The following is a 15,311-nucleotide window of genomic DNA, read 5'->3' on the forward strand; positions in this document are numbered from 1 at the left end:
AGGCTGGTCATTCACCTGGCAGGTGAAGGAGAGTCACAGGGACAGCGGCCCGTGGCAGGTCGGTTCCGATCCCAGTCATTCTTACCCAGACCGTCAGCCAGTGACCCCCACGCAGCACAGTGCTTTTGGACTCCCCTTCCTAACTGCATCTTGGGGGGAAAAAGGAGGAGAAGCAGAGAAGGGAGGGCAAGAGGAGAAAGAGAAGATGGAGAGGGAGAGCTGGAATCAGTAAGGATTCTCCGGGCGGTTTCACTCCAGTCCGTCGCAGACCCAGCCGCCGCTCCGGCCGTCCCCAGGCAGCCCGGGGCGGGAAGGAGTTCTGGGTGACAGTCCTGGAGACGGAGTCAAGGTGACACTGGCTTCCAGCTCAGGACTTGAGCGACGGCAGTCTGAGAATAGTCGTCATAAGCCATTTGGGTAAACCCCCAGCCTGAGGCTGCCAGGCCCGCTCCCTCCTGTCTTCCGACTTCCCGGCACCCGCAGCTCTCCAGAACGCTCGCTCCCTCCTCTCTGCTCTCTTCTCACCCCTCAGGTCGCACACTTCTCTAAGGTTGCTGATGGTCTGTCTGTCTGTCCCCCGGGATTGGCGTGTGTCGAGTTTGCTCCTGCATCCCCAGGACAGGGGGCAAAGGGGAAGGAGGCGCGGTAGACGGTAGCAGATAAGTCTTGGTCCCTAAGAAGCGGCCAGATCATACTATACATTTTACATGGATACACAGGTGTTTAAGACTGTTTACGATCTGGAATAATTCACCACAAAAACCTGAGAGTGGTAATATCTAGGGCATTGTTTGGAGAAGACAGTCCGAAGTGCAGCCTATCTCTATGATTCGAAGATAAATGTGTTCATAAATTACTTTCTGTAATTGAGAATTATTTTTAAAATTTGCTACCGCCCCATAAATATAATTTAAATAGAATATTATATAGGGTCAAATTAATTATCTTGAGCATTTATGAAAAAGACATATTAGTCACACTGACTCTGTTTTGCTCCAAAGCATTTTTGCCTTCAAGTGCTAAGTAACATGTTGTATTTTCTGCCTCACTTCTTTTGTTTTTTTTAAGATTTTATTTATTTATTTCACAGAGAGAGATTACAAGTAGGCAGAGAGGCAGGCAGAGAGAAGAAGGGAAACAGGCTCCCTGCTGAGCAGAGAGCCCGATGCGGGGCTCAATCCCAGGACCCTGGGACCCTGGGATCATGACCTGAGCCAAAGGCAGAGGTTTTAACCCACTGAGCCACCCAGGTGCCCGCCAACTCACTTCTTAAAGGACCCTCCCACCTCCTGTCACAGGATTCCAACCGCTCAGCACAAGTGTTGGCAAACCCACTCGTGATGCTGTTCTCTTAACATTCTCAACATCGTGGCTTTCATATCAGGTGCTTTTGTTTTGAACAAAAGTGAAAAATAATCAGGATATAATGGTGGCTGCCAAGGAGTCCTTCTTGCTGGTGGTTTCTTGTTCAGGTAGACAATGAAATGACATATTTTTAAAAATATGGCGACCTCGTCAGCGCCTCAGCCTTATCTGATGGTGAATTTACACCAGTTGTTTGAGGAGGAGCGGAAGGTTCTGGAAGTAAGCTGAGTAGACTCAATATGACTGACTTACAGTACTTTTGTGAGAGCCCCATGTTATTTCTTGCAGGATCTCATTTTTCTCTGTTGCACCAGGTACAGTTTTCTTGATGAAACAGAGTCTTCAGATTACTTCATTTGTGGAAAAAATACAGAGAGCTTGAATTAAGTCACAGAGTGAAAACAAGTTGTGTGGATCTGAGAGTTATTAACTTTCCGTTGTTTGTTTTTAGCAATTATTCTGATACGTGCTCTATCTAAATACGTCCATTTTTAGTTCAGTTCTACTTTCAGGCGCCTTTGAAAATAATCCCTCCGAAGCTATGCACATGGAATCCACCGCTTTCGGCCCTGGTTTCCCCATGCCACGGAAAAGTGACTGGCAGGCACTTAGGCCCCTGTGGAACATGCTTGTTTTGCCTTGTTATGTCATTTATGTAAAGTGAAAACTTTTGAAACTACTAATTCTAAGTGGAAAAATAAATGGTATAATCTGATTTTCACACATTTTATATGAATCAACTGGTTATAGGATGATTTTTTCTGTGTAGTTATTTGAATGCTATATTCATTTTAAAGCCATCTGGTGGGATGACGAAGGGAGAAACAAATCTGTCGGAGTCCGTCCGAGCGCGGCTCGGGGCTCCATTTCCCAACACAGAGGCTCAGAGCGCAGGGCCAGTCAGTGGGGGGGAATGGCTGGCCCGCGTTGGGGAAAGCTTTCACGGGGAAGTTTCACTGTCCCTTCAGTCATGTTCTGTGGACTTTGGGAAGTTCTGTGGGAAGGCAGGGAGGAGAGTTCTGTGAGGGGAGGCTCCTCGAAACAGGGGCGCATGGTAACTGTTGCTGGAAACCCTGAAAGGAGAAGTTGAGAGAATGTGACATGGCATCAGGATGAGAAGGCAGACTCAGGAAGACTTCTGGTGACTTAGTCATGACTGGACAGGCAGGAAGTGAGAAACAGAATGGGAACTTCAGCTTCCTCCCAACTAGCCCACGATACAATGGCTACTTTCGTGTGTGTGGGCATGTGAGTGTGAGAGAGAAAGTGACAGAGAGGGGCAGAGGGACAGAGATCCTGAAAGAAACAACCAGGGGTTCTCCCAAAAGACAAACCCCAAATCCTAGTGAAATACACTAACAAAAAAATTGCAAGAATTATTTTCTTTACCGTCATCTTCTAGTGTGATTTTCACAGGGTGGCCTAGATTTCATGGCGCATCTCCATAATCTCCATAAAATATATGATCTTTGAAGGAGCCCCTCTTACAGTGCTGAGCATTGCAAGATTAACATTTTACCATAACATTAAATAAAATCAGTTGGACGAAGGATTTATTATTTCATTAATCTAAAATAGTACAGTAGAGAAAAGATAATAAAAGTAAGAGCAAGAAACTGTTGAAGTTTTAAGCACCTTCCACTTTTTTTACATCTTCTAAGACAAGACAATGGTATTAGAGCCCTTGGCTCTTATTAGCGCAATAAATTAATGGTTTATAACCTTTGTTTTATTACTCAAGGAGCACTTCATAAATCAGCTGTAAGTACAGGCTAGAAAATAGCCTATAAAATTATTCTTTCTCTCACATCCCTTCCCGTTCTCTAGAATTATTAATGTTGAAAATAATAAACATTAGGGATCTTAGAGTATCTCTTGGTACTATGTGCATTATAAACTGAGAATTACTATATCCATACACAATATTGACTTTCTTTTTTCTCTTGTACTAGACACACACACACACACACGAACACATTTGTGTTATAAAAGTAGTGTTTATTCTTGATAAGGAATTTGAAAAATAGTGAAAATTAAAGAAAAAATAGAGATCACCCATCATCGAACTACCCAGAGATATGTACTCCAAAGGTTGGGTGTGTATTCGCTGACTCAGCTTTTAAAAATAATATTACGAAGTCTGATTCCTGGGCAGTGTGTCTCTCTCCTCTTTCACTCTGAACTCCACTGAGGAAAACTCTCACGTCTTCTTCAGATATATCTTTCTAGATACATACAATAATTATTGTCCTGTGTGTGTGTGTGTGTGTTTCACTATTACATTCCCAACGGCGTCTGGCACACAGTAGATACTGAACATGTATTTGCTGAAGGAATGAATAAATGTACTGACTACCACATTTTTTCTTGGGAAATGAAGGAATCCACCATTAAGCCTTCCCGACATGGTATCTTATTCATAGCGTTCCTCTCAGCTTCCTTGCACAAAGGGCTCAGTATAGTACCTGCACTTAATAACTGGTCAGGGAAACATAGCCGTGCCTATTCCTAATCCAGCTCTCATCGCCTACAAGTCCAGTTCACTTCCTCCAGCTCCAGGATTATTGGCCGATTGAGTCAACAAGCATCTTTTGAGCACCCCTGATGTCCCTGAAGCTACACGAGGAGATACGGTGCATTGTAAAGGCAGAATGCCGTGGTCTTCTTCCACAGGCTTGCAGGCTATCAGGGCCGAGAGGGGGAGGGGGAACCACAGTCAACTAATGGAGAAGGACAGGTTGGGATCCATGCTGGGAAGGAACCCACAGGACACTGGTTTAGAGAGGTAGTTGTCATGAAGAGCATCTCTACAATGAACACATGTGGGCTGAGATGTGAAGGTTGAGGAGCAGGAGGCAGGGTCCAGGGTGGGAGCTGAGGGTGCCACCCCCTGAGATAAGTTCAGCTGAGGGCTGGGTGGGGAGGAGGCAGGCTGGCTGGAGAACCAGCACCTGGGAGACAGGGGAGAGAATGATGCCATGGGGCAGTGTTTCTCAACCTTATGCTTTCATTATCACTGCACTAGGGAGGAAAATTAATGAGAGAAATTACTAACAAATTGATTACTGGGAAGAGTAAAAAAAAATTCTTCACTCTGACAGTGACTCGTGGTCCTCCTGAGCTCAGTCCTCCCGGACGGTCATTAACAATTGCCTGACAGTTACTAAAAAGTGGTGGTTCTGTCCATGCCTTACCCAGTGCTCCATCTCGTGTGTATCGATCTGGGGTTATTTAGTCCTGCAGCAAGCCTTTATTAAGCACCTATTGGATGCCTCAAACCTTGTAATAGCCAAGGATTTTTTTTGCTGATCAGGAACCGGGTTCACCCTTTGGGGACACCAAGTCACCACCATGAGAATGAGGCTTAGCAGTGAGCAGAGACCAAGGCCGTGGGACCTTGGTTGCATCAAACGCCACGTTCTGTTTCAAGTTCACCATGAAGCCATCCATGAGCTTCAAAGAGGATAGTGAGGTGACCTGATTTATGCTTTAAGCATGAACCAGTGTGTTGCCGGATGCATGAGCAGGGCTGGGAAGCCAGTGCACACGGCCTGCAGCAGCAGAGGTAGGAGGGACAGGGGCAGCTGGTGCGGGGAAGGGACAGTGGCCTTTGGTAGATGGGCCTATTAAATCCCTTGAAGAGTGAAATCTCCTTTAAAACCGACATTATTAACAAGTGCGAGTTGGCCACACAAAATAGGGTGGATCTTGAGACGATGCGAAGCCCTGACTCTCTGGGAGTCGAAAGCAGAAGAAGGTTCACAAACATACATGCAGATGAGTCTCAGAGAAGATGTGAACACACCACGCTACTGATATTTGGAAAATTAGGAAATCGATGTAAGTATCTTTTATTAGTATCTAAAAATGCTCTTTAGGATGAACGATATAAGAGCCAGGGCGGCATGAGTAGTCCCAGTTTTAGAAGCAAAGCAAACCTCAGAAGACACAGGAGGCAGAGACTTGGCGGACACTGGTGGGGGAGGGCCCCCTGCACGTACGTGTGTGCGCACGCGTGTGTGTGTGCAGGCCTCGGGCAGGACAGCAGGCTGTGACTGTGTGTTCACTGCAGCTCATCATTTATAGCATATACATTCCACGAGGCACGTAGATTTTCATAGTATTGAGGCCATTTTGTTAAAAACAGAGACCAATGTTGCTCCTTCAACGAATGCATCCACCTCTCTGATGTCCTCTCCTCTGTGATTCTGAAGCCGGTCAGCTTTGTGAGGCTCTGGCTTTGGTTTGCTTTTCCCGATGGGTGACTTTGAGTGGAAGAGGGTTGCTTTCATCAGGCTCTTGACCACATAGATATGATTTCTGGAATGAAGCCATGTGTGGGGTTACATAGGGAGTTACTCACCGGTCAGCTCAGAATAGGAGTTTTTGTTCATCTCTGTGTGCTGTACAGGTCATACTGTTCTAGGTGAGAGTAATTCGTTTTCTTAACCTGTAATTATATGTAATTTGAGCCGAACCCCCTTCCTCAAATACCTGAAGATGTGGTACTCTGTTCGATGTGTGTGGCTGTAATTATCTTCTCTGTGTTGAAGTTAAACCTCAAGAATAGTCTATTTATAACAAAAAGAACTTGTATTTTAGTATAAATGTATCCTCTGAGGATGTTTAAAAATACATTTAGAGCCAGGCTGAACATTAGAATATTTCCATTTGGTAGTTTTTCAAAGCTGCTATGAAAATGTGAAGTATTGAAATAATAACAATGAAATGTACACACATAAAATAATGTCCATCCTTAGAAATGCAGTGAATCCAAGAAGCAAATGGGGAAATATGTTAATTCAGTCTGAGGAAGATGAATTTTAGTTAAATGGTTATTTCTCTGAGCTTCTTGAAAGGATAGGCCATATTCTATTCATCCTTGGGGTCCTAGAACCTGGCAAGGTGCTGAGTATCAGCCCCTGGCAAATGTTGGGATGGATGGATGGATAGATGGATGGATGGATGGATGGATAGATGGACTGTTGTATAGTTGGCTGGATAAATGGATGGATGGATATATTAGTGGATGTGGGGATGAATAGAGGGATGGATGGGGGAGTGATTAGATAGAGGGAGGGATAGCTGGAGGAGTGGATGGGTGGATGCAGGGATGAATGAATGATTAAACAGTTGGAGAGGACAGACCACTGACAGGATAGACGGGTGAATAAATATGAGACAGGAAAATCAGGAAAGCTCTAAGATCCAATCGCCTGAGAGTATGTGAAAATGACACAGAACCAGGAATAAGTGCAGGACTGTTCGTGGTGGGCATATGGAAGTGTTGGGGTTTGGAGCCGTTTCTGCTTGGGAAAGGTCAGCTAGTAGGCACAGGAAATGCTTTGCATGGTAAAAGTAGAAAGAGCGTGTTTTAAAGGAACACAGTGACATTCTCAGATCAGTAGGAAGGAAAACAAGGCTGATGGGAGAGTGATGCAGACATCAAAACACATAAAAGAAAGACTGTATTGTTCAGAATCTTGTCAAGAAAGCTGATTTAAAATTGGGAACAGACCTACTTTGGTAGGGCACTTGAAGAGATAGTGGGCATATTTTTGGAGTGCTTGTATTACAGTGAATGATGCAACTATGTATGCAACTTTTGATGCAGCTGTAACATGAGATACCTTGTCTTTAAATGAGAAGTATTTCTTAGAATAAAGCTAGTGTTTTTAAAGTAAGGGATATTAACATTTCCAAGGATTGATTCATCAATAATAAGGAAAATAGAGCATTTTTGCAGCAAAAAAAAAAATAAGCGTTCACCACAAGGTATTATTAAGTGTACGGTGATCATTAATAAAGATATTTCAATAATAATAGGCATAGAGAAGGGCAGTATCTAACATAACACTGACAGCAACTACAAATTCCATGCATAAGAATGCTGTCGTCTGTTTAATACAAATTCCATGCATAAGAATGCTGTCGTCCCTCAATCTTGTCTACAGAAGCTTTGCATCGGTTTTCTGCTCTCATAGAGTGTGTGGGACGTTGAAGTAACAGTAAAAAACACCTATTTTAGAAGAGTCAAAAATGTGAGCTCTTTAGAGATGAACAAAAATCATATTGTGGAGGGCTTTGAATGCCGAATCCAAAGTTACACATTTAAACTGCTAGGCTTCATGGAGTCATGAAGGCTTCTGGAAGATTAATAAACCAGAGGCAATGCGCAAGTCCGAGGCAGGTAAAGAATTGGAGGATGAAATTTGGGAAATCTGGGAAATTTGGTGACCCCAGAAATATGCCAGATTAACATTTTTGTTTCTTGCTCTTTTCATTAGATACATTTTTGCAAAATGACCAAGTTCAAAGAGTTTAAACAGATTTCTTTTTTAAAATGTATGTAAAGTGAATTATTTTTTAGTATCTGAGTTCATGTTATAACTCGTGTCCAGTAAAATCATTCTTGAAATTCTGCTTTCTTCATTTTGGCGTACCATCTACTTTCATCTTCTCCACCTTGATGGATGTAACTTAAGATCTTCGTATTTGCCCAACATCATCCTAGCCCACTGTATCTCACAGTCAAGTTGAATATTCAGATGGGTATAAAAATAATGACAAAAAACAGGAACTAGTGGTATTCTGGAGGTATATATAAGGTGTGTTAGCGACGTGGGTATGCTATGAAAATGAATTCATTATTTTGAGGTACACGCTAGACTCAGAGTTCACCAAGCCATCTGTGTTTTAAAGGATGGACAGGAGCTTCTCCAGTAGGTGATTAGGAGAAAGGTATATAGCACGTGTTCAGCCAGAGAAGAAAAGCAAGCTTCCCTTTTGGAATAGCAAACAACATGATATAGTTAGAGAACAGATATGTCTGAATGCACTGAATAACGTCATAGTATAAAAAGTCTAATAAACATTTCCAAAGAGCTTGAACGTTATCCTGAAAATGGCCCACTATTAAATCATGTTAGGCAAGAAAGTAATATGAGTTTGATGTTTAGAAAGATCACTCTGGGGCACCTGGGTGGCTCAGTGGGTTAAGCCGCTGCCTTTGGCTCAGGTCATGATCTCAGGGTCCTGGGATCGAGTCCCGCATCGGGCTCTCTGCTCAGCAGGGAGCCTGCTTTCTCCTCTCTCTCTCTCTCTCTCTGCCTGCCTCTCTGCCTACTTGTGATCTATCTCTGTCAAATAAATAAATAAATTCTTAAAAAAAAAAAAAAAAAAGAAAGATCACTCTGAAGATAGTTTTGCCCATGTCTCCCAGTCAGTGAATGGGGGACATACCTAAAAGGGCGAGGCCAGTAGTAGGCTCCTCCTGCGGGAATCCTTGGGTTGCCATGGAAACCTGGAGTGTCTGTCCCTCTACTGCTCCACAGGAGGGCCACCTCTGCCAGCAAGCTTGCCTCCCCCACGCTTTGTCTACACCTCTGTGATCGGAGGCAGCCTTCGGAGGCAGCCTTCAGTGACCGTGAGGAGGAAAAGGAGAGAAGAGAGAAGAGTGTCTTCACGGGTCCCTTTGATCTCTACCTAGGGCTGCCTCAGGTTTACCTACGTGCCATCCATGCGCTCTCCAGCAGCTGTCTGTGCTCCCTCAGCCCCCCCACCCCAGAAAGACCCCCAAAACTGTAGCAGGAATTGAAGCTTTTGAAGTCATCAATGACAAATTTTTTAATCCTTTAAAATCTGTCACTTCAAAAAAAAAAACCGCTAATGGTTTTCTAATAAAAATAGCAATGACTATAATTCACAGATGGTTTACTTTTACAGGAGTCGGAATGACATTAACATTTTAATCTCAGATCAGAACACTCTGCCTCTAGGGAGGGCACAAGGAGAGGGCTCAGGAGGGGAACGTTTTAACCCCTCCTTTTCCTTCTATCTGGTCGTGAGAAACATCATTTTATAAGATCACACAACCAAAATAAAAACTGTGGGTGACTGGAACATTTGGTTGCGTCCAAGTGAATCCTAATTTATTGGATTTGGTATAGCACACCAAGGCAGAGATGATGGGAGTAACTTGACGTGAATTCATTCTATAGAAAAAATTAAAATGGCCAATGTTGTTCTCCTGGTCAACATCATTAATAGACAATAAAAATATAGAATCCTTGTGATCTTGTCTGGGTTTCCTGGTTAAATAAGATTCCTAGATTTATGTCCCCGTAATCCTTAGCCTGAGGGATAACAGAGGACTTAAGACTACAGTGTGTTATTCAAAATAGTTTCTGACAAAGAAATCCAGAATACTACTAAATGATGAATTTCATTCTTCAAGGAAAGAAGAAGCATTTACTCTAAACATGACATCTCGAAAAGACCAGCAAAGTCAAACAAATGTTTACATTTCCAATGAATATCTCCGGATATTGCCAATCCACAAATAAATTATAGGGTAAAATGTATGTATGTGTAAAGAGTGAATGAAGGAATGAATGGGTAGGCCCACAGGGTAAGCACAAAGTACGCCCAAGTAGCCGAATGAAGAATTTGGGGCCGTCTGAAGCTAATGGTGGTACAATACCCAGCCATGCCCACGGAGTCTGAGGCTGTGCCTTAGCGGGACACCGGTGTAGATGTGGGCTTCTGTCCCCTTCCTCCCGCTGAAATGGAAGCCCAGAAGCCTCCCTCATTACAGAACCTTTGGTTTTACCTCTGGAGAATTTTCCTGGCCACAACCATACCAGAGCCTCAGAAGGAGCCTGGGGAGTAGGTCTAGCCCTCTGGCTCCCAGAGGAGCATCTGCCTGTCTAGCACCGCACCCTCCCCCGCCAATGCCCCATGTCTCACGTTCCCACCCAACTCTTCCCTTGCCATTGTCCCAATGCATGGATCTCAGGAAGGACTCCTTTTATCCCGCCTGCAAGACAAGCAGATCTGCTGTGTGAAGCACTCAGACGCGCCTTTGGGTCCTGTGAAATCTCTAAGACGCTGTGAAAAAACCCTACTGCCTCCATATTTACGCCCCTTCTAATTTAGCCTCCATATGCGAACTGGAAAGTGGACGTTCCTGAAAATACTGTCAGGAGGTTTCACTTTTTCTCACTTCCTTTGTCTCAGTGGGGGAGTGGGGCTAGCTGAGTCATTGCTCCCCAGCCTTCTGTCTTACGTCTTCACCCCACTTTTCTTTCCTCGCCCCCATTATTTGTCCTATCACCTACAGGCTGCCATGACTTCTCTCCAGTTTGCTGAATGACTTAGGGTCCGGCTCATGTTTTCAATGACCGTCATAACTTATTTTCATCCTTGAAGACATTATCATCCATCGCGATGACTCATCTTCTTATACGAGGACTTCACAATTCCTTATGTTCTGTTTCTAATCTGAATCCACCCTCCCCACATCCCCACCACTTGTGAAGCTCAAGAATATATCTTCATATTCTCCAGGAGAGATGTAAATGTATATGCATAATGGCAAATGTGCAATGCAATATAATAAATGAGGAATCATTCATAGGGTGTTCTGGGAACACAAGTGAAAGTCATCAAAGCCTACTAGAAGTGGATTAACGGCTCTCAAAAATCTAATAATGGGAGTGGGGCTTGAGCTCGGTAATGAAGGATGAATAAGAGTTGGCCAACACACAGGCAGCAGTGGTAGGTTCTTCCCGATCCAAATCGTTGATGACATGATATTGTCTCACTTCACCAAGTACCTCCCAGAGCCAAGTCCAACAACCCATTCTTCAGATGGTTTTAAGAAGGAACTTGATAAATTTCAAATACAATTTCAGGAGTCAGTTTTAGGAAATTTAGCTGGGATCCTCTTTCAATCTTCCAGGGAATCCACTTTGTCCAGGTTTCCCTGGAGTATTCTTCACGATGTGGCCACCGGTTACATGTGTGGACCCTTCCCTCGTCACTGGTCATGCAGCTAGCCCCCAACATGGTTTTCTGCCCCTTGCTGTTCACAGGCTGCTTTTTCTGCCCCACATTCATCTTCTCCCTTGAACCCTAGACATCCTGGAGAATTTCCTGCCCATCCTTCAAGACCGCATGGCTGAGATAACTTGCTTTTTCGTGAATCCTACCTAACCCCATCTCGATTCCCTGTCCTTAGATGTAACTCGTCATTTTTGCTCACTGCTGATCTTCTCCAGGAAGCTTGTCTTTGAGGACATTATCTTCCCTCAAATCCCCAGCATCTCAAGATCTACCCACTTCCATGTTTCGAATGGCTGTTGGAAATGTCACTCTGGGAGCTCTTTGTCGTCCTGTCCAACTCCCTTCACATCCAGCCAGGGTCCCCATTTAATTAAGAGAGTGGAACTGGAACCCAGTTGTCTTAATTCCATACCGTAGGTCTTTTCCCCATGTTGACCCCCCCTCCACATACCCCCGATGAGTTCCCCTAGCAATCATCATCGACTCCACCCATTAGGTCATATTGCTGGCTGTCACTCTTCTGGACTTGCATTTTGGGACACAGGTTTGCATGCATTTTGCCTTTGTGATTCGGTTTCCCACAATGAGTTGCCTACGACAGTCAGCGATGAACAGAAAGACTCCATGCTCCCTCCTTCCCAGTGCCCGTCTCACAGATTTGTTCCGCGGCGCTCACAGACAGTACCAACTGTTCTTCCTGTTGGCTGCCAAAATAAGTCAGCAGTCGGGAAGGGGGAAGAAAAAGACTATGAATTATGGAAAATAACTTGGGAGAGAGAATGGCAATACAGTGAGAAAAAGTAACAACTCTCTGTAGCCCCCCACCCAGGTGAGTGTCTCAGATCTCCGCAAACTACAAGAAAACTAAGCAAAGAGCAGCCTCCAGTCAAGCAGGAGCCTCTGAGACAGGACAGTCGTTGAGAACTTGCCCCATTGATCTGACTCAGCAGCCTGACCGCCATCACGGAAGACTCAGGCCGCAGTCTCTTGCACAACCGTGTGTTTCATTAAGACAGATGATCATGGTGAAGGGGGCAGCTAGATGGATGTGACAGCTAGTGACAGCTAGATGGGGCGTGACAACACAGGTCTGAAATAAACTCAGTTTCCAAATAAAAAGCTTCGTACACTGCCTCTGGCCAGGCATTCTGGAGACAAGTCGGACCTATAAATCCTCCCAGTGCCTGACAGTGTGGGCCTATGCACAAGCTGCGGGTGTCATTGGGATGTGGGCTGGAGCGGGGGGTGTTCGCATCTTAACGACCCAGCGCATGCTCGGGAGCACACGTGTGAGTCTTCTCGTCATGGTGGCGTTTGTCTCAAGTCCTAAGAAGATGATCATGAACATGCCACGAGGGGCGCCGGAGCAGTACGTTTTCTTAATCTGGCAGAACCTCACCTCTGAGCTCCCCCCCCCACCTCCTGTCAGTATTTACCAGGCTGTCCGGGATTATTTACGCCTGCTTCCCCCCAAAGCCTGCGAGAATTTACATAGCAAAGGGCATTCCTCACACCTACCTGCAGCTCTGGGAGTTCCTAGACAATACGCACAACACCCAAGAAAATTGTTTTGAAAACGCATGGGTGTGGTTCATCATTCTGTGGCTTGAAGACTTTCCTTTGGCCGCAGTCTCCCTCCGCAGCCGTGTGCCCGGGCTGGCTAGCACACCACCGTAGCTTTTGTGGACGCTGCTTCGGTAACACGCTTCTTAAAAATGCTGCAGAAAAAATAAATAAATAAATAAAACAGGATAAAATAAAATAATTAAAATCCTGCAGAGAAATGCTTATTGTGTTGTCATTTACAGAATCTACTAGATGGTTCTTGTTCATAGGTGACCTTGTCAAGACTTTTTACTTTGGGGCTGCAGCTTTGTAATGTTGGCATATGAACATTCGATGTATAATAACATACAATAACATGTAGTGGGAAAAAATTATGGAAATGACACAACTTTGTGTGTCCGCTTTATGGGGTCTGTGGGTCTTTTTGTTTTATCGTTTTCTTTCTCATAGACTCAACCTCCCTGCTTAGAGTTGAGGAAAGAAAAGAATCACAGAGGGAGGAGAAGGGGATGGTCTCAGCTCCCGGTGGGGTCAAGGCCTCTGTTTCTCCTTGGCCAGGTGTGGCACGGTCACCACAACTCTCATGTGTGGGCATTTGCAAACATTAATGACAGTGTGAGCACACAGCGAGCACACTTATTAGAATAAACCTTTGGGGTTGCAAGTAGATGTAGTAGCGTTTGGAAAAGAAATTAAGGAAAATGTAGTGGAATTAATATTGTTAGCTGCGTTTCTTCTAATCCTCTTCTGGAAAAATCTCTCGCCTGACTGTCCCCCCATCACCATTGTTGGTATCTTCAAGCAGTAACGTCTCCTGCTGTTTGTGTTTTAGATGGGAGTCCGAAAAGTGTTTCTAAAATACTGGCACGCCGACCAGCTCAATGACCTGTGCCTGCGGCTCCAGAGAAAAATTATCATCTGCCAAAAAGGTAAGAATCATGCCCTCACCTTTCTGGACCTGTCTGAGTTGTGAAACACAGCGTCTCGTAGGGCATCCCCGAGTTGAAGTGTCGGTGGGACCTACTCCGTGGTGGGCCCCTCCGTCCTTGCAATGACACCACATGCAGGCAGGGCCCAGGAGCTGAGACAGCCCTTCCTGTCAGTCAGCGGATGCCTGCTTGGCCCCTGCTGTATCTGGTAGTCATTCCACCGGAAATTTCATATCACAGTTGCACCTCCCTCACAGTTTGGAAGAGGGACCATTCGTCTTTTATAATTTACGCAGCCACCACCTTGCAAATATTCACACTTGTTGATCTGAGCAGAAAGCTCAGGCAGGAAGACGTAGCTTTGAATCTTCACTGGGAACTGCCGCCCCTCACCACCACAACGAGGCACTGAGATGCCCCTAAGAACCATATATAGGCCATTTCCATCAGTATCACTGGTATGCTGGGATTTTATGGAACCCTCCACGTGCCTTGGGAAAATCCTTGACTCTTCCCTTTCCTTTATAGAGACAATAATATTGGACTGTTATCTTTGATAGCAGACAGCAACAGCATTTTCGTGTTGGGAGATATCCTGTGCAGAATTTTTTCCCCTGGAAAAACCCAAGTGACCATTGCAAACGGGCACATTAAAAAAAAAAAAAAAATCTTAACTATGCCACCCATAAAATATATATACACTTACTAACATTAATTTTTAATTTGCTTAATGATTTGATTATATTAGATATCATAAATGATATCTAAGGAAAGGTAAAAGAAGGAGATATACAGGCTAGTTTTGGCGGAACCTGTTATAATGAGCTTAGCTCTCTGATCCCTCCGGACATGTTTTTTTGTTTTGTTTTGTTTTTTAAAGATTTTATTTATTTATTTGACAGAGAGAGGTCACAAGTAGGCAGAGAGGCAGACAGAGAGAGAGGAGGAAGCAGGCTCCCTGCTGAGCAGAGAGCCCGATGCGGGACTCGATCCCAGGACCCTGAGATCATGACCTGAGCCGAAGGCAGCGGCTTAAACCACTGAGCCACCCAGGCTCCCCTCTCCGGAAATGTTAAACACAGGCACAGCTCGTGGGATGCAGAAATCGGTTTGATTCTGTTCAAGCCTCTGTCCATGGAGCCCCTGCGTGAAATCTCCAAGGGGGGAATCCCATCGTTTCTGATCGTTAAAAACCCTGCTAGACGCTGTTGCTTCAAACAGTCTCCACAGAATTGTACAGGCCCAGTCTGAGAAATGCTCAGAAGTCAGAACTACCTTCCAAGTTAAACTATCCCTCTTAGCCGCCGCAGGCCCTGCAGGGGTGGGGGTGGGGGTCTGGGGGTGGGTCTCACCCTGTCTACACACCCCTGGGGCTGGTAACAGGAGGGGACAGGGCAGCCCCTTCTGTCTGACTGGCCTCCATGTGGGCTGGCCTTGGGGTTCTCTAACATGGCTGCAGGTGTTCAAGGGTGGCCCTTGGCTCTGCGGGAGCACACCTGCAGGAGCCTGGGAGCTGCTCACCTGAGAGGTGGCCTGACCTCTCCTGCAGACAGTCACCTGGACTTCTCCCCCAGCCTCTGGCCCTCTGCCCCCAGTGCTCTCAAA

General features: G+C 45.1%; 1 protein-coding gene across 1 annotated transcript in view; it reads left to right on the plus strand.

Annotated features, from left to right (window-relative positions):
* Positions 1–15,311, plus strand: part of MYO16 (myosin XVI) — a 438,349-nt gene that overhangs the window by 349,223 nt on the left and 73,815 nt on the right. Inside the window, 1 exon segment of the mRNA XM_047720392.1 lies at positions 13,610–13,706. Coding sequence (XP_047576348.1) covers positions 13,610–13,706 — 97 coding nt within the window.

Source organism: Lutra lutra, chromosome 3 (genome assembly GCF_902655055.1).
Source record: "Lutra lutra chromosome 3, mLutLut1.2, whole genome shotgun sequence".
Taxonomy (NCBI): Eukaryota; Metazoa; Chordata; class Mammalia; order Carnivora; family Mustelidae; genus Lutra; species Lutra lutra.